The sequence below is a fragment of the Aotus nancymaae genome, unplaced genomic scaffold, assembly GCF_030222135.1.
Source record: "Aotus nancymaae isolate 86718 unplaced genomic scaffold, 86718_ANA_hifiasm-v0.15.2.pri h1tg000059l, whole genome shotgun sequence".
Lineage (NCBI taxonomy): Eukaryota > Metazoa > Chordata > Mammalia > Primates > Aotidae > Aotus > Aotus nancymaae.
In genome coordinates, this window is record NW_026988473.1 from 10,516,706 (window position 1) to 10,535,995 (window position 19,290).

At 39.5% G+C, this 19,290-nt stretch overlaps 2 protein-coding genes across 5 annotated transcripts in view; one reads left to right on the forward strand and one right to left on the reverse strand.

The window, feature by feature from the left end:
- Positions 1-19,290, reverse strand: part of LOC105718582 (syntaxin-3) — a 141,329-nt gene that overhangs the window by 28,740 nt on the left and 93,299 nt on the right. The gene's annotated exons all lie outside the window — the stretch shown is intronic.
- Positions 1,809-18,382, forward strand: TCN1 (transcobalamin 1). Its single transcript, XM_012454313.3, has 9 exons — positions 1,809-1,964; positions 4,252-4,425; positions 8,103-8,243; positions 9,134-9,289; positions 11,824-12,014; positions 15,112-15,301; positions 16,338-16,521; positions 17,860-17,978; positions 18,169-18,382. Exons 1-9 carry the CDS (start codon positions 1,886-1,888, stop codon positions 18,228-18,230), a joined length of 1,296 nt encoding a protein of 431 aa, XP_012309736.3. The 5' UTR covers positions 1,809-1,885; the 3' UTR covers positions 18,231-18,382.

Genomic DNA, 19,290 nt, shown 5'->3' on the forward strand with positions numbered 1-19,290 from the left:
TCTCAACAGATTGATTGATGCCCACCTACACTGGAGACAGCATTTTACTTTACCGAGTCCACCAATTAAAATGCTAATCCCATCTGGAAACACCCTCACGGATACATCCAGAAATAGTGTTTAATATGAACACTCAGGTGCCAATAAGGTTGATGCAGAAAATTAACCATCACAGAGATACAATGCAAATAGTGTGTCACTAAGTCATGACATCCTTAGCTAGGCTGCCAGTATTTTCTAATAGCTCTCAGAACTGCGATAGGCCACACTTCTCACATGTAGCAACTGTCCTGGCAGGGCAGAAATTCGCATTTGGTGCATAGCTCTCTGGTTTTCCTCCTTGGCTAGGAAACTCTCTCTTTTCTCCTTGGCTAGGAAATCCACATTTGATGCATAGCCCTCTGGTTTTCCTCCTTGGCTAGGGGATCTATCTTAGGAGAAAAATCATAGGTCAAAAACCACTATGCCAAAGATCCCTTCATGTGCTGGGTTCTCCAATACTGCCTGCTTCAATTTCAGACTTACAACTTTTACTTCTGTTTTTAAATTTTTTTTAATTTTTGTGGGTACATAAGAGGTGGTTATATTTATGGGGCTCATGAGATGTTTTGATACAAGAATGCAATGCATAATAATCACATTATAGAGAAGGGGATATCCATCCTCTCAACCATTTATCCTTTATGTTACAAAGAATCCAATTATACTATTAGTTATTTAAAATGTACAATTAAATTATTATTGCCTATAGTTACCCTGTTATTCATTTTTTCTAATTTCTTGTACCCATTAACCCTCTCTTCCTCCTTCCTGCCACTAGTACCCTTCCCAGCCCCTGGTAACCATCTGTTTATTCTCTGTCTCTGTGAGTTAAATTGTTTTTATTTTTAGATCCCACAAATAAGTGAGAACATGCAATGTTTGTCTTTCTATGCCTGGCTTATTTCACTTAACATAGTGATCTCCAGTTCCATCCATTTTGTCACAAATGACAGGATCTCATTCTTTTAAATGGAGGAATTGCACTCTGTTGTGTATATGGACCACATTTTTTGTATTCATTCATCTGTTGATGGACACTTCGATTGCTTTCAAATCTTAGTTATTGTGAACAGTGCTTCAACAAACATGGAAATGCAGATATGTCCTCCATATACTGATCTCCTTTCTTTTGGGTATATACCCAGCAGTGGGATTGCTGGATCATATGGTAGCTCTATGTTTAGTTTTTTGAGAAACCTCCAAACTCTTTTCCATAGTTATTCTACTAATTTACTTTCCCACCAACGGGGTACGAGGGTTCCCTTTTCTCTATGTGCTTGCCAGCATTTGTTATTGCCTGTCTTTTGGATAAAGCCATTTTAACTGAGATGAGAGGATATCTCATTGCAGCTTCGATTTCCATTTCTCTGATGATCAGTGATGTTAAGCACCTTTGCAAGCACCTTTTCATATGCCTGCTTGCCATTTGGATGTCTTATTTTACTTCCATTTTTATATGTTGTATGTGTTTGCATGATCAAATCTACTTTGTCAGGAAACATAAGACATAAAGTGAAATGGAAAAAAGGGAAACATTACAGGAGTCATTCACCTAATATATGTTCACTGAGTGGAAGGCAAATAATGGATATGAACCCTGAAAGTTTAGGGCAGGAAACAAAGGAAAATTATTTCCTCATTCTTTCTAACCACACTTTACAATTCTTCTTCCTGATTTATTACATTACATGGACAAATACACTTGACCACACCTCCCAACATTTCTCAATATCTGCTTGAGTGAAAAGAAGCTGAAGCAACCTGAAGGAGGAGCTCTCATTATCTTCTGTCCATCACCTAATAAATAGCGAATCCCTCAACATTCCAGTACACTGTTGAAGAGATGAGGCAGTCACACCAGCTGCCCCTAGTGGGGCTCTTACTGTTTTCTCTTATTCCAAGCCAACTATGTGAGATCTGTGGTGAGTACACTTTGAGCTAAAATTACTCTTGAGTGATAGTCTACTGAAGACTGTTGACAAGAGACTCTATGTAGAGTTACCTGAGAAAAGATCCCATTCCAGTTCCATATGTGATTGGACTCCATGAATGATGGCAAGGGTGGCAGGAGATGGTGAGGAAAGTCCCACAATGCATGTTGTTGTAAGAGGAATTATAGATTGTGTGTTAACTTGGCTAACTGCTCTTTCTATGCTCAGATCCTCTCTAGCACAGCATCCCTGCCAAGTAACTCTTTATTCATGTGAATTTCCAATGACAGAAAATTTATGCTCCCAGAAACTTTTCTAGATCATGGAAAGTGATCTTTTGGTTTTGATATGCAATCTTTTTTTCTGAAATTCAATCCATGATTTTTGGGTTAACCCCTTGTAACTACACAGAAAAAAACTAATAATCTCTTTCAAATAGTGATGATTGCTGTCTTGTCATGAGTGAGTTTAGATGTTCCAAGTTGCATGTCCACCTCCCTTCAACTCTTTCTTAGGAGACATGGGATAAAGTTCCATCATCTCTTGCCTGGATGTTATCCCCAGAGATTGTGTGACTCTGTAAAAGAATAATAAAGCAAGAGAACGGAAAACTAGATTCATGTTTAGTTTGATCCCTTAGTCATTGAATGACCCAATATTTCTGAATTTCTTTAGCTTTCTTCATAAATGAAGGATAATGAGGGGAGACTATTGAAGCAAATTATCTCCTGAAGTCTGGTGCAGTTCTCAGGTGCATGACTTCTCTTTTGTGAGACTTTACTCTGAAATTGACCTTCAACCCAAAGATGATTAGGTGGTACAATCTGTGCTCTGTAACCAGTAAGAAGAGAACGACACCACAGAAGACAGGCTTGTTTACATACAGGCTACAGCATAGACTCTTCTGACTAATTTTTCTTCTTGGCCTAACATTTCCCTTGTTGGAGCCTAAGAACAGGGGATGGCTATGTAGGTTTTAGAGTTCAATTTGTTTTAAGTAATAATAATAATAATTGAATTTATCTTTAGCAGTCAAGGAAGCTGATATGAGTTGTTGACCAGGAACTAAAAAGTCTGTTTCGGGGCCAGAAAATCTGCTGAGCTGGATGCTTCCACAAAATCTCAGAGAATTGACTCAATTGTTCCATTGTGTCTGCAACACATCATTACTTTTCTACAATCACTCTGTTCAGATCTTCTTGACTCTTCCTTTTAAAGCGAAGAAAACGGGGCAAGGGAAATTACATTTCCTTGATTCTCAAGTATAGCGATAAAAACTCCAGTTGGGTTAGAAATAATAATATGTGCAGCATTTTACAGTTAATTCAGTGGTTTGCTGTCCAATATCTGTAAGATAGATGTTAACAGCCACAATTTTTAGATGAGAACAAAAAGGGTAAAACAAGCTATGTAACTTATTATTCACAGTCATAAGGAGCACAGAGTGTAAATATGAATCCAAAGCTCATGTTCTTCTCATTCTCCCACTAACCCATTAGATAATATGGAGAAGGGTAGGATCTGGGGCTACCCCTCAAGATTATGGAAAAACATATTGAGAAACTGTCCTGTGTTTTAAATAGTAACTCTTTTCATTCACCTCTATTTCTTTGGGAGCTCCAGATTCTCCTACTTCCACAGTATAACGTGACTTCCCTCCATCTCTGGAATTGGGGCATATTGTAGACTAAATCTGGAGGCTTTTTCAAAGGCTGCATAATGCTGAATAATGATCTTGATGCCCAGCCATCTGGGCAATCACACAATGAAGTTTTGGGGTCAATCACCCCAATATAACAGAATTTGTACCTGTATTTTTTCAGCATTAACCCAATTGATTTAGAAGATGGAGAAGGAAAAACCTGAATCCAGGAAGTAGAAAGTCCTGCTGACTAAGAATCAGAAGACATGTAGTCTAGTTTCAGCTAAGCCTCCAATTATGGAAGTTTCTTTAAGGACACTCTCTCTAAGCTTCATATACAAAATCAGGGAATGATGTTAGATATCCCAGGCAAGGAGTCTGCCAGTACACAATGGTAAGGCTGTACCAGTTGTTAAAATATTAAAACATTTTCATGATAGTTGTTAAAGGAGTCATGTCTGGCATGGGAGGGTGGTTCAAGACCCACCTTTGTATTATTCCACCAACACAGTCAGCAGCCACTGGATTGGTATACATCTGTGCCATACCTATTACTAAATATTTTTATATAACCCCTGTTCTAAGTCTTACTATTTTCTGAGTATGCGTTTCTTATTTCTTCCTCCTCTGCCACAGAGGTAAGTGATAAAAATGACATAAACCCTCTGTTGAATACAATGATGAATTCAAAGTGTACCGAGGTAACCAGCGCTGCCAATGTCCTGTTGTCCCTCAAACTTGTTGGAATCCAGAACCAAACCCTGAGGAAAGAGATGATCAAACAAATCAAATACAATGTGAAAAGGAGAGGTAAGTTTCTGTATTCTCCGGAAGATTTATAGAGAATCTTAAAATCTATCTGTCTAAAAGATTATCTGAAACTAATCCTAAAAATTATGCATCCAAAGTATCCCTGCTACATCCATTCTAATGGTACCAAACTTGAGGTAACAGAAACATGCCCAAAATACATGCCCATGCCATGCACCCTAGAGCTAGGTCTTGCTTATTTTGGTCTTAAAAATAATTTTTCTTCCATCTGAAGTTTGAAGTGGTTTTTTCCAGTTCTGTGAAGAAGGTCATTAGCTTGATGGGGATGGTGTTGAATCCATAAATTACTTTGGGCAGTATGGCCATTTTCACGATGTTGATTCTTCCCAACCATGAGCATGGAATGTTTTTCTGTCTGTTTGTGTCCTCTCATTTCATTGAGCAGTGGTTTATAGTTCTCCTTGAAGAGGTCCTTTATATCCTTTTTTAGTTGTGTTCCTAGTGGTTTTATTCTCTTTGTAGCAATTGTGAATGGGAGTCCACTTGATTTGACTCTCTGTCTGTTATTGGTGTATAGGAATGCTTGTGATTTCTGCACATTGATTTTGTATCCTGAGACTTTGCTGAAGTTGCTTATCAGTTTCAGAAGATTTGGGGCTGAGACAATGGGGTCTTCTAAATATACAATTGTCTACAAATAGAGACAATTTGGCTTTCTCTTTTCCTAATTGAATACCCTTTATTTATTTTTCTTGCCTGATTATTCTGGCTAGGACTTCAAATACTACATTGAATAGGAGTGGTGAGAGAGGGCATCCTTGTCTTGTCTTGTGCCAGATATCAAAGGGAATGCTTCCAGCTTTTGCCCATTCAGTATGATATTGGCTGTGGGTTTGTCATAAATAGCTTTTATTATTTTGTGATACATACCATCAATACCTAGTTTATTGAGAGTTTTTAGCATAAAAGTGCTGTTGAATTTTGCCAAAGGCCTTCTCTGCATCTATTGAGATAATCATGTGGTTTTGTCTTTGGTTCTGTTTATGTGATAGATTACATTTATAGACTTGTGTATGTTGAAGCAGCCTTGCATCCCCAGGATGAAGCCTACTTGATCATGATTAATAAGCTTTTTGATTTGCTGTTGCATTCTGTTTGCCAGTATTTTATTGAAGATTTTTGTGTCAATGTTCATCATGGATATTGGCCTGAAGTTTTCTTTTTTAATTGCATCTCTGCCCGGTTTTGGTATTAAGATGATGCTGGTCTCCTAAAATGAGTTGGGGAGGATTCCCTCTTTTTGTATTGTTTGGAATAGTTTCAGAAGGAATGGTACCAGCTCCTCTTTGTACGTCTGGTAGAATTCAGCTGTAAACCCGTCTGGACCTGGACTTTTAGTTGGTAGGCTATTAATTGCTGTCTCAACTTCAGCCCTTGTTATTGGTCTATTCAAGGACTCAACTTCTTCCCGGTTTAGTCTTGGGAGAGTGCAAGAGCCAAAACAATCCTAAGCAAAAAGAACAAAGCTGGAGCATCATGCTGCCTGACTTCAAACTATATTACAAGGCCATAGTAATCAAAACAGCATGGTAGGCATAGGCATAGGCAAGGACTTCATGACCAAAACACCAAAAGCAATGGCAACAAAAGCCAAAATAGACAAATGGGATCTAATTAAACTCCAGAGCTTCTGTACAGCAAAGTAAACCATCATTAGAGTGAATGGCAACCAACAGAATGGGAAAAAATTTTTGCAATCTACCCATCTGACAAAGGGCTAATATCCAGAATCTACAAACAACTAAAACAGATATACAAGAAAAAAACAAACAAGCCCATTCAAAAGTGGGCAAAGGATATGAACAGACACTTTACAAAAGAAGACATATATGAGGCCAACAAACATATGAAAAAATGCTCATCATCACTGGTCATTAGAGTAATGTAAATCAAAACTACATTGAGATACCATCTCACGCCAGTTAGAATAATGATCATTAAAAAATCTGGAGACAGATCCTGGAGAGGATGTGGAGAAATAGGAACACTTTTACACTGTTGGTGGAGTGTAAATTAGTTCAACCATTGTGGAAGACAGTGTGGCAATTCCTCAAGGACCTAGAAATAGAAATATCATTTGACTCAGCCATCCCATTACTGGTATATACCCAAAGAATTATAAATTGTTCTATTATAAAGACACATGCATACGAATGTTCATTGAGGCACTGTTTATAATAGCAAAGACCTCGAACCATCCCAAATGTCCATCAATGATAGACTGGATAAAGAAAATGTGGCACATATACACCATGGAATACTAAACAGCCATAAAAAACTATGAGTTCATGTCCTTCATAAGGACATGGATGAATCTGGAAACCATCATTCTCAGCAAACTGACACAAGAACAGAAAACCAAACACCACATGTTCTCACTCATAGGCAGGTGTTGAACAATTAGAACATGTGGACATAGGGAGGGGAGCATCACACACTGCGGACCATTGAGTGGGGGTTAGGGGAGGGACAGCGTGGGGTGGGGAGGGTGGAGAGGGATAACAAGGGGAGAAATACCAGATATGGGTGATTGGGGGATGAAGGCAGCAAACCACCTTACCATGTGTGTACCTATGCAACAATCCTGCATGATCTGCACATGTACCCCAGAACCTAAAGTATAATTTTAAAAAATTGAAAAAAAAAATAATAATTTTTCTTCAAGAAGCAACAAACAAAAGCTATTGATTTTTATCCATTAATGCTGTTATATAAGCTAGCTTAGTTCACAACCACATGGGAATACAGATCACAACTAAGAAAGGTGGTGATGGCAAAGCAACCATAGAGCAAACCAGATTCGGACTAGGTGTGAGTTGGCCTTGAACCAGTCATGTTAATACTAAGCCTCAGTTTTCTAATTAGCATAAGGGGAAATGAAGCCACTCTTACCAACCTCATAATATTATTATAAGAATTATGAGAAGCTGGAAAGTTTTGATACTCTATAAAGCAGAATATTAAAAAATCAAGTACTACTATCCTAGCAAGCTGGCACCACAAAGAGAAAAAAAAAATCCCAAGATGTTGTTTATTTTTCCCCTTTATTCACTTTTATAAGGATTGCATGATTCCAAAATGATTTTCCTCTTTTTTCACTTTTATAGGGATTGCATGATTCCAAAATGAAAAGACCAAGATCTAGTTTGCATTTATACAGTACTGCTCTAAAAGGCTCTGCTTTGAGGATAAAGAAGACAGGAATCAAATATTAGTACAGGAATGTGTCATATAATGATGAACATATATGACAATGGTCCCACAAGATTTTAATACTGTATTTTTACTGTACCTTTTCTGTGCTTAGATATGTTTAGATACACAAATACTATTGGGCTACAATTGTCTATAGTATTCAGGACGGTAACATGTTGTGCTGGTTTTCAGCTTGAGAGCAACAAGCTGTACCCTATAGTCTAGGTGTGTGGTCAGCTATACCATCTAGATTTGTGTAAGTACACTCTATGATGTTTGCACAATGACAAAATCGCTTAACCACCAGCTTCTCAGAATTTATCCCTATCATTAAGTGACACAAGACTGTACAGAGTGCAATAGAAGAAAGAAGTGACAGGCAATGTAAGTCTCAAGGAAATCAGGAGGCCCAAAAACTCACAAGCATGTATCTTGTTAAGCTCAAATATTTTTCTTTTCAGTGTCAGATTTAAGCTCGGGACAGCTTGCCTTGATTATACTGGCTTTGGGAGCATGTCGTAGCCCTGAAGAAACCTTAATATATCATTACCATCTTATTGATCACCTAGAAAATAAGTTCCAAGCAGAAATCAAAAATATGGGTAAGAATCAAATATTTAGAGACCATAGAGAACCTTACCTTCTCCTCCGCTGATTCAGATTATATGAAGCTTCCCTCCACTCTTTCCTTCTCCTCGTAAACCCATTCATCTCACTATATCTTTACAGGGCACTTCCCTTTTTCCCTTTCAGTATGCATCTTGAATTTTCTTTTTAAATGTGTTTAGCTAAGCATTGACCCTGTGTCAAGTACTACTTTACATATGATGGCACACACACACACACACACAGACACACACACAGACACAACACCATTCTCTAATCCTCCAGGGGCTTGGCTTTTAGTCAGATGATGAATTACACCAGAAATAGCTTAAAAACACAGGACACAGTGGCATAAGTACCAAAATATTCAATGCTAGTATATGAGCTAAAGGTGGCCAGAGTACATGATCACTGGGAAAAATAAACTGGCCATGGTAGCCACTAGTGAGGTGCATTGTTTTTATTTCAACTCCCACCCAATATTTATTCTATTTTTCATTATGTCCATCTTCCTTTGAGATGGCCTCCAACCTAGGTTTCTATTTACAGTTTCAACACCTTGCTATTGAAAGCACAAGTGTCTTGGAGGTAGAAAACCTGTATTCTGGCCCTAGCTCTGTAACCACCTGGATATCTAGATAGCATCTTAATCTCTTTAAGGCTGTGTCCCCTCAGTTATAAAATGAAAGAAGTTGAGTGGAATTTAGTGGCCCTTAAAAGCCTTTACATTCCTTAGATTTTCTGATTCTATGCGTGACCTCATGCTTCTATTATCCACCTTTCCTTAAATGTAAAGAAATTGAAATCGAGTAAGTAGGAATAGATTGAAAATGTATACTCCATTACTGCTTCCATGAGTAAGGGAGGTATTTCTTCTCTTTTCTAGAAACACACAGTGGGAATCCCCTGACTAACTACTACCAGCTCAGCCTGGATGTTTTGGCCTTGTGTCTGTTTGATGGCAACTACTCAACCGCTGAAGTTGTCAAACGCTTCAATCCCGAAAATAAAAACTATTATTTTGGTGGCCAGTTTTCAGTAGGTGAGTTACTAAGCCCAATTCCCTTGGTACAGAGGACATGGTCACCAGTAGGTCTTGTTCTTTGCGTTTTTCTACCGTTAAGTACTTGGGTTTTATTTTCTACCGTCTTTGCTCTAGTCTCCTCAAAAGGGAATTTTCTTTTTGAGAAGAATGGATGATGGATGGCATTTAAGCCTCTTTCTAGATGTGTGGTATACTAGAAATACCTGGTTTCTGCTCCAGCTCTTCTTTGAGTTATATAAACAAAGAATGTTAACTCTTGATCTTAATTTTTCCATCTGTAAAATGAGGATAAAGCATGAGAATATTTACATGAAACATTTTAGAAAGGTTAAGTTTTAGAAAAGGGAAGTGCAATGGAATTCGTTTATCTTAACACTGCCTCTTTCTCTGGTTTATTGGGACAGTTTTAATACCTAGGTTGTCTTGAACAATACCACCTCTCCAGTGACAAAGTCCAATATTATCATTAATAAAGTATATTTCACCTTGGGAAATGAACCAGAAATTTCCCACTGTGTCAGCTTTAACATCTGAAAAGAAGTCTAGCATAGGTGCTTAGCCTCTATGGATCCAGATACACAAGTTCATCTTTCTCCAAATTCAAATTCAAAGCAGGTCACCATTTAGTATTTCTAGATAGTAAGGAGAATTGTGAGATTTCTCGGACTTCTTTTCCCATGAGAGAGGAAAGGTCCCATGCTAAAGAACACAGGAGAGACCAAGTATCAAGCCAGAAAATGAGTCCTTATCTCTCCTTCTTCCAATCTCTTGCCTCATCCTCTTTTTTTTTTTTTTCAATTTATTTATTTTTTTTAATTGCATTTTAGGTTTTGGGGTACATGTGAAAAACATGCAAGGTTGTTGCATAGGTGCATACGTGGCAGTGTGATTTGCTGCCTCCCTCCCCTTCACCTATATCTGGCATTTCTCCCCATGCTATCCCTGCCCAACTCCCCACCCCCCACTGTCCCCCCTCCCCCCTAACAGACTCCCATGTATAGTGCTCCCCTCCCTGTGTCCATGTGTTCTCCTTGTTCAACACCCGCTTATGAGTGAGAACATGTGGTGTTTGATTTTGTGTTCTTTATGTAGAGAAATAGGAACACTTTTACACTGTTGGTGGGAGTGTAAATTAGTTCAACCACTGTGGAAAACAGTGTGGCGATTCCTCAAGGACCTAGAAATAGAAATTCCATTTGACCCAGCAATCCCATTACTGGGCATATATCCAAAGGATTATAAATTGTTCTACTATAAGGACACATGCACACGAATGTTCATTGCAGCACAGTTTACAATAGCAAAGACCTGGAACCAACCCAAATGCCCATCGATGATAGACTGGACAGGAAAAATGTGGCACATATACACCATGGAATATTATGCAGCCATCAAAAACGATGAGTTCGCGTCCTTTGTAGGGACATGGATGAACCTGGAAACCATCATTCTCATCCTCTTTTTTAAAGAGGTTTACTGGGCAATACCTCTGTTAAGTACTATCTTCTAATCAGTCTAATGAAACCTTTGAGAGGCTTACAAAGACATAGATTCTTTGATGTATTGTCCTAAATTTTCTCAATTCCTCAGCCGACATGGCTACAAGATTGGAGAAAGATGGAAAAGATGAGAGCAGCCAACATGTAAAAGTGAAATACTGTCCATGTGTATGCAGCTACAGATCCATAGGTGTTTATGACTAAGGTATGTGTAACGAGAAAAACCCAGAATTGTATTTTTAAAAAAAAAGGCAAGGCGCAGTGGCTGACACCTGTAATCCTAGCACTTTGGGAGACCAAAGCAGGCAGATCATCTGAGGTCAGGAGTTCAAGACCAGCCTGGCCAACATAGTGAAACCCCGTATCTACTGAAAATACAAAATTAGCTGGTCCTGGTGGCTCATGCCTATAATCTCAGCTACTTGGGAGGCTGAGGCAGGAGAATCGCTTGAACCCAGGAGGCAGAGTTTGCAGTGAGTAGAGATCAGACCACTGCCCTCTAACCTGGGCAGCAAGAGAGAGACTCCATCTCAAAAAAAAAAAACACTCCTCATGGCAGCAAGACAGCTTTAGATATCTGTGCTACATCCCATCCCTACGCTGCTTTTAAGGCAATTTCCTGGCTCTTTACCTGCTATATTATGTGTGATGGGTCTGTTTGCCTTGGCAAGTTCTTAGATGCTTTCCAGGATGTTTGGATTCTCAGAGACACCTGTTCTTCAGTTCAGGACCATGGCCTGAACTCACTTAAGTAACCTGGTGGGAGACCCATCACACTACAGTATGAGGTATGATGTATGGGGTACATGGCAATCGAACATTGGGAAGAAATCTCTAAATATTTCAGTGGTTAGTGCTGGAGAGATGATTGCTATATCTTGAAATCTTTCTTCATCAATTAGCATGACCAACCATCCCAGTTTTTCTAAATCTGTTTTTCTTTTAGCACTGAAAGTCTCACATCCCAGGAAACCTCTCAGCCCAGGACAAACTAAGATGGTCCCCTACCTACAATGTTTTGTTTTCTGACAGATACTGGTGCAATGGCTGTCCTGGCTCTGACCTGTGTGAAAAGGAGTCTAATAAATGGGCAGGTCAAAGCAGATGGAGGGGATTTGATGAAGATCAGTAACTATACGAAGTCACTGGTAGAAAAGATTCTGTCTAAGAAAAAAAGAAATGGTCTCATCGGAAACCCATATAGTACAGGAGAAGCCATGCAGGTAAGTCAAAGGGTGAAACAGGAGGCAGAGAAGGGAGTCTTCTCTGGAAGAAAGCAGTATCTTTTTTTTTTTTTTTGAGATGGAGTTTCGCTCTTGTTGCCCAGGCTGGAGCGCAATGGTGTGATCTTGGCTCACTGCAACCTCCACCTCCGGAGTTCAAGCAATTCTCCTGCCTCAGCCTCTTGAGTAGCTGAGATTACAGGCACCCACCACCATGCCCTGCTAGTTTTTTCTATTTTTAGTAGAGATGGGGTTTCACCATGTTGGCCAGGCTGGTCTCAAACTCCTGACCTCAGGTAATCCACCCACTTCGGCCTTTCAAAGTGTTAGGATTACAGGCGTGAGCCACCGCATCCAGCCAGTATCTTTATCCTTTCTTACTGGCCTCCTAAGATCTTATTATCCATTCTGCGGTTCCTACACTAACTTTGATTTTGCTCATATGATTCCCCTCCCCCGCCTGACATGTACTCTTCTCGTCTTCAACTTTACTTCTCCATAACCAATGCTTCTAGAAAGCTTTTCCTAACTACAGTTTCTCTAAGAAACTCCAGAGTCTATGCACTCTACCCTGTTGTTCTATCACATGTAGTTTTACACTTTCACACACACAGCAGTCCCCCCTTATCCCCAGTTTCACTTTCCATAGTTTCAGTCTCCCAAGGTCATCCAAGGTCTGAAAATAGTAAGTGGAAAATTTCAGAAATAAACAGTTCCTAAGTTTTAAATTGTGCATAATTCAGAGTAGTATGATAAAATGTTGCACCTTCCGGCTCTGTTCCACCCAGGAAGTGATTCATCTCTCCGTCTATGCTTGTTAATAACTTAGTAGCCCGTTATCATATCAACTGTCCCAACACTGAAGGGTGTGTGTTCAAGTAACGCTTATTTACTTAATAATGGCCCCAAAGCACAAGAGTAACGGTGCTGTAGTGTATTATTATAATTGTTCTATGTTGTTATTGTTGTTGTTGTTAATCTCTTACTGTCCCTAATTTATAAACTGAACTTTATTATAGGTGTGGATATATAGGAAAAAACAGTATATTTAAGGCTTAGTACGATCCACGGTTTCAGACATCCACTGCAGGTCTTGGAATGTATCTCCCACTAATAAGAGGGAACTACCACATTATCTCCATTTCCTAAACTGGGAGCATGAGTCACAGTAACTGTCAGTCATTTACCTAATCTCACAAAACCAGGAAATGGTGCAGATTGGGATGGGACCTGGGCAGTCGTTCTCCAAACTGACACTCAGCACCTACCCTGTCATGCCTACGCTCCTTGAGGTCTGAGACTTCATTTCTGCACTCATTCATCCATTGATTTACAAACTCTAAGGGGAAGATATAAGAAGCAATCAAGGAAGGTTTACAGAAAAAAAAAAAAATTACTGCATCCTCAGTATGAACAGGTGTTTTCCAGGCTGACTCAGGGTGAGAGGACTTTCAAGGGAGAGATGGCAGCAAGGACAAAGACCCAAAAGCACAAAAAATTAGGCATTTTTTAATTATTATACTTTAAATTCTGGGTTACCTGTGCAGAACATGCAGGTTTGTTACATAGATATACACGTGCCTTGGTGGTTTGCTGCATCCTTCCCCCGATTAGGCATTTTAAGGTCAAGGTGTTTGGCATGGCCAGCACATAGTCCTTGGGAAACACAACAGGAGGCTGGAGGTGTAAGCATGGGTCCAGTCACAAGGTTACCTGTATTGCTGTTGTTACTATTTATGTTGCTGGTTGCCTTACTAAGTTTGAACTGAATATAAAACTGATTTCCCATTTTAGTTGCACATTTGAATCACCTGAAAGAGCTCTTAGAAATCACTAAAACCTAGGCCCACACGAGCCAGGTAGTACAGAAATTTAGAGGTGGAGCCTGCGCCTTGCTCTTGTTTAAAAGCCCTACAGGTGATACAGAGTCACAGTACGATCAAGAGCTACTTGTCTACCAGACATTGCTGGGCATTTTTAAATATTAATAACGTTTAATTCATTGTTATGTATATGAATAACATTGATTGAAGTGTCTTAAGAGGAGATGTACTATGACCAGTTTTTCTTTTTTCTTATATCCCGCAAATGCTTGTGGATCACTTGGTTAGCTTAAGAACCTCCAAGAAAAGATGAAAACAGGAACTGTCCATCCCTGGGAAACTACAGAGCAGCATGTTCAAGTCCAACTCACTTTAGTTCCTGTCTTGCTCACCCCAAAACCCTCCTAACTTTTACTACCTCACAATTCTGCCCCTTCAATAGAGCTTACATTCTGCTGCCCGGAGAGTCTCTGTTTAATGAACTATTAGACTCCCCATTGTCAATCAAATAATGTCAGACACTTCCTTGTTGTTGTCAGCAAATGATGTCAGACACCTGACCATAAAATTCAAGCATCTGCTAGTCTAGCCCAACTTCCTTCTCCAGCCTGTTCTTCCATAGTTGCCTCCAATGTTCCCTATACACCAGTTCTCCTAAACCAGGAGGAATCTCCTGAGAAACTTTGCTAAAATGCAGATACTCTCATCACTGTCAGATCATGTCCTGGCCATTCCTACCTAACACCTCTGTTCATGTTGTTCCTCTTGAGTACAGAGCTCCCCATCTCTCATCTCAGCTGGCATTTAAATTCTAGCTCACTTTCCAAGGCCTAACTCAAATACCACCTTCTCCAGGAGGCTTTTTTAGCCTCATTAAATGTGTGTGAGCTCCTCTCCTCTTTTGAAGGAGACATGCCACGAGATGCATCCCTTAGGATGTTCCTCTGGCATCTCTTTTTACAATAGTTTGTTAATATTTAATGAGTGTCTCCTGTATGACCGGTATTTCCCAGTATTGGGATATAGAAACGAATGTGGCAAAGTCTGCTCTCATTGGAACTATTATAGCTTATGTTATTAAACAGTTCTCACCTCCCCACCCAAACTAGTTTATAAGCTTCTGGATAACAGGAAAGATATCTGAGTTCTCTGAGGTGCTTCCTAGGTAGTCAATGTTCAATTAATACTTAATTAGTTCTTATTTGAAGTGTCTCATATTCTCTCTCTGTCTCTCTTTATCTCTTGTCACCCCTCCCGCTGCCCTGCCTCATTAGGCCCTCTTTGTATCATCAGACTATTATGATGAAAATGAGTGGAATTGCCAAGAAACTCTGAACGCAGCGCTCATGGAAATTTGCCGAGGAGCATTCAATGTTCCGATTGCTGCAGCCCAGGTTTTACCTGCCCTGTTGGGAAAGACCTACTTGGATGTTAACAAAGACTCTTCTTGTGTCTCTGGTTCAGGTATAAGCATTAAAGAGCACACTGTTTTGCTTTTCACCATAGCACCCAAAGCATGTGAGATTCAGGTATCCTTAGAAACCAAAAGTGACCAGATAAACCTGCAAAACACAACAGTTACCAGAGAGAATTCAGTTTTCATCATGTTATCAGGGATTACAGCCACCTGAGGATTTGTTCTTAACTGAGTGCTAGATGTCCTTCTTAGTTCAAACGTTAACAAGGCAGACTTGATTACATAATATCTATCTCCAAAGGCGTATTTTCTGACTGTTGAGTATAGAAGGATCTGAGCATCACTGTCATCCTAAATAAAGCACAGAGGATTGGTATTGTGACTCTGACTTTCCATATTGAGTGATCCTTCAGAGAAATGAGATATCTGTGTAGAAAGGATATGCCAGTATTCGAAAATTGTAGCATACATTACTTATTCAAACAAATGACTTTGCAACCAGGTAGAAGGAAAGGAGACATTTTCTTACATCTCTGCCCTCTCCTGGTTCAGCCACTTACAGGTTTAGGAAACTTGAACAAAATATTTAACCTCTAAGCTTCAGTTCTCTAATGCGAAAATTGGGAACAAGGACAATATCTAATGTAGGTTTTTGTAAAGATTGGATGAGACAATCCGTTTAAAATGATTAGTACAGTGCCTGGCACTTCATATGTTTTCAATAAATGTTAAGCAATTAAAAAGGAGAAAAGGTAAGCATTATTGTATGCTGTACCAAGGCAAAAAAAAGAAAAAATGTCAGGATCCTCTGTGAGAAACAGAAGTTAGAGCAACTGAATTGCTTAAACAGCTGGGAGTTGAGCCGAGTGCCAACATTCACAAGCTGGTGAGTTTTGGTCTTAGTTTCTGCTTTAGTTATATGAGAAATTTGCCCCTTGAGTAACGATAATTGTTCTTTGTAGTAAATTCATGTCTAAATAAAGGCAAGGAGTCCTTGGATAGGAGTTAAGTAGGTAGATCTGCAAACTCTAGTATCATTTTTATTATTCTGAATATTGCTCTGGGTTTTTCTGTCTCTCTCAGGTAACTTCAACATCTCCATTCCTGAGCCTATAATTGTGACACCTCCTGAGTCACAATCACATATCTCAGTCAATTACTCTGTGAGAATTAATGAAACATATTCAGCCAATGTCACTGTGCCAGATGGCTCTGTCTTCCTCGATGTGATGGAGAAAGCTCAGAAAATAAATTATACTATATTTTGGTAGGTCTGTACCTAACTTGAGGTTAAGGTGTTTACTGTCATTTCTAAAGATGCAGTAAGAACGCATTTGCACCTAAATACAAAGTATATTTAAAACGCTTCTGGGTCAGTAGCTTTGCTGTCCATCTACATCTCACAGGAGGAGTTTAAAATAGGAGGTGAGATATTTCATCTTCTTGCACCTAATAGGTAGTAAATTAATATTCACTTAATAGGTTAATTAGTCTCAAGGTTCTCTCTTATTTCAGTAAAAGTTTTTCAATAACTATAACTTCTAAAGTCAAACATTTGAGAACTAGAACAGTGGTTCTTAACTCTTTTTGAATCACCGACCCCTTTGAAAATCAGATGAATGCAATGAATGTTCACCCCAGAAAAAGATGAACATACACACAAAAATTGGCATTTCTTTGTTTGTTTATTTTAGAGACAGAGTCTTACTATGTTGTCCAGGCTGGTCTTGAACTCCTGGGCTCAAGAGATCTGCCCACCTCAGCCTCCCAAAGTGCTGAGATTACAGGCATGAGCCACTGCCAAATTTGGCATTTAAATTGGGAGTTTTACAGATACCCTGAAGCTTCTCCCTGCCCTCGCTTTCAGAAAATTCATAGATCCCTAAATTAAAGTTACTGGCCAAGGAGATCAAGTATTAAAATTAAAATAATGGCTTGGCCTCTGAAAAGTATGATTTATTTGGCTCCTTAACGCTAGTTGACAGTTATTTATTGTGTCTAACAACATAGCGTAGGATGCTATAAAGAAAGTCAGAATAATAATTTAATATATATTATAAAGGATACTCTTGAGGGCTTTAAGGAAGGTAGAAAATGACTAAGAAATATAAAACAGATACTGACCATGTCACTTTTTAGTAAACACAATATGAAATATCAAATTATCCTTTCCTGTTCCTCTTTCCTAAGGGAAAACTCACTAACTTATGGTACCTCCAGGACATGAGATTAACAAGTTCTTCTACTGAATCAGTATCTTCAGCTGTTACTATCTTGGGGTGGAAGTTGAAGCTGTTGTCTGAAAAGTATCTGCCATGGCAGGTGGGGGGCGGGGGGAGAAGCAGAAACCATGAGCACCATTTCTCTAATTTAGCATGGAGTGTGGTGTGCCTGCATTAGAATCATCTGGAGTGTTTATAAAACATGCAGATTCCTGACCCCCACCTCATACCTAAAAATAAAAGTGTCTATGGATAAGGCCAGGAAATCTGCATTTTTTTATATCATCAGGTGATTCTCAGGTACATTAAAGTTTGAGAAATGCCCATTAAGGGGTTCCTTTGACAATTCTAAGTTCCAGTAACCTATTTGCTGTCACACACAGCTTCACAACGGAGGAGACCCCATGGGGGCCCTACATCACCTCTGTTCAGGGTTTACCGGCCAGCAAAAATGACAGAACCTACTGGGAACTTCTGAGTGGAGGCAAACCACTGGACCAAGGTAAGGGAGAGACAAGCCAAGAAGACCCAGAGACATGCCAAAAAGACTCGTGCCAAAAATGCCCAAAGCATGGAGAGGGCTGTGAGCCTTTGTGGTGATTGGGCCAAGGGGTTAGGAGAGATGACATCCATTATTTGGTGATTTAGTGGTCAAATCATTTGACCCAGTTCTCTTTCTTGTTCCTTTTCAGGAGCTGGAAGTTACGTTGTCCACAATGGAGAAAACCTGGAGGTTCGTTGGAGTAAATACTAATAAGCCCAAACTTTCCTCAGCTGGATGAAATCCATTTGCAGTGGAGTTCCATGCCAACTGGCCTTATGTCTTCTTCACTTATCCCAGTACCAGTCGGAGAGTTAATTACCTCCCCTTCTTTCTCTACATATTCAATAAAAGATTAACCAGTATGCAAGAGCATGTTCTAATTAGTTCATTCTTAGAGGATTTTAAAATGTATTAGAGGAAAGCCCACATGTCTAACAAGCAGGGTTCTACTCAAGGTTCTCCTACTAACTATCTAAGTGGCATTGGGCAACTGGGTAAAACAGGGATAAGGTTCTAGGTCTAACATTGCAGCAGCAACCAGTGAGATCAAGCGGAAACTGTCGGACACTGAGCTCTCTGAGGCCCAGATGCAAGAGAGGAACCCAGTGTTTACACTGACTTCATACGCGTAGTGGGTAGAAAAAAACATGTTGCTCAGAAGAAGGGGAAAGTGAGGCATATACATAAAAGGTCTGACCATACTTTGAGAAACAGTCTCATCCCCTGCCTCCAGCTGTCTCCCCTTGGGTCCTACTTGTTCTTCTTTTAGGTTTATTTTCCCTTTATTTCCCCATAAAATCACCCCAATATTCATATCATCAAAATGTACATGCAAAAAAAAAATCACTTCCCATCTTCATTTCCACAGAATTCACTTTTTTCCTTTTTTTCTATTTTTTATTTTTCTAATCAATCTTTGTCATGCTAAGAAGTCACTTTTTTTTTTTTTTTTTTTTTTTTTGACATGGAGTCTCACTCTGTCTCCAGGCTGGAGTGCAGTGGTACCATCTCGGCTCACTACAATCTCCGCCTCCTGGGTTCCAGTGATTCTTCTGCCTCAGCCTCCCAAGTAGCTGGGATTATAGGCAGAGGTTGCAGTGAACTAAGATCACACAATTGTATCCCAGCCTGGGTGACAGAGCCAGACTCTGTGTCAAAAAAAAAAAAAAAAGACATGTAGTTCAGGCCACACTTGCTTAACAAGAAGCTACTACAGCTTCAGACTATTACAGAACCTGAACTGAGCCTGAAGAGAGAAACTTGCTTCTGC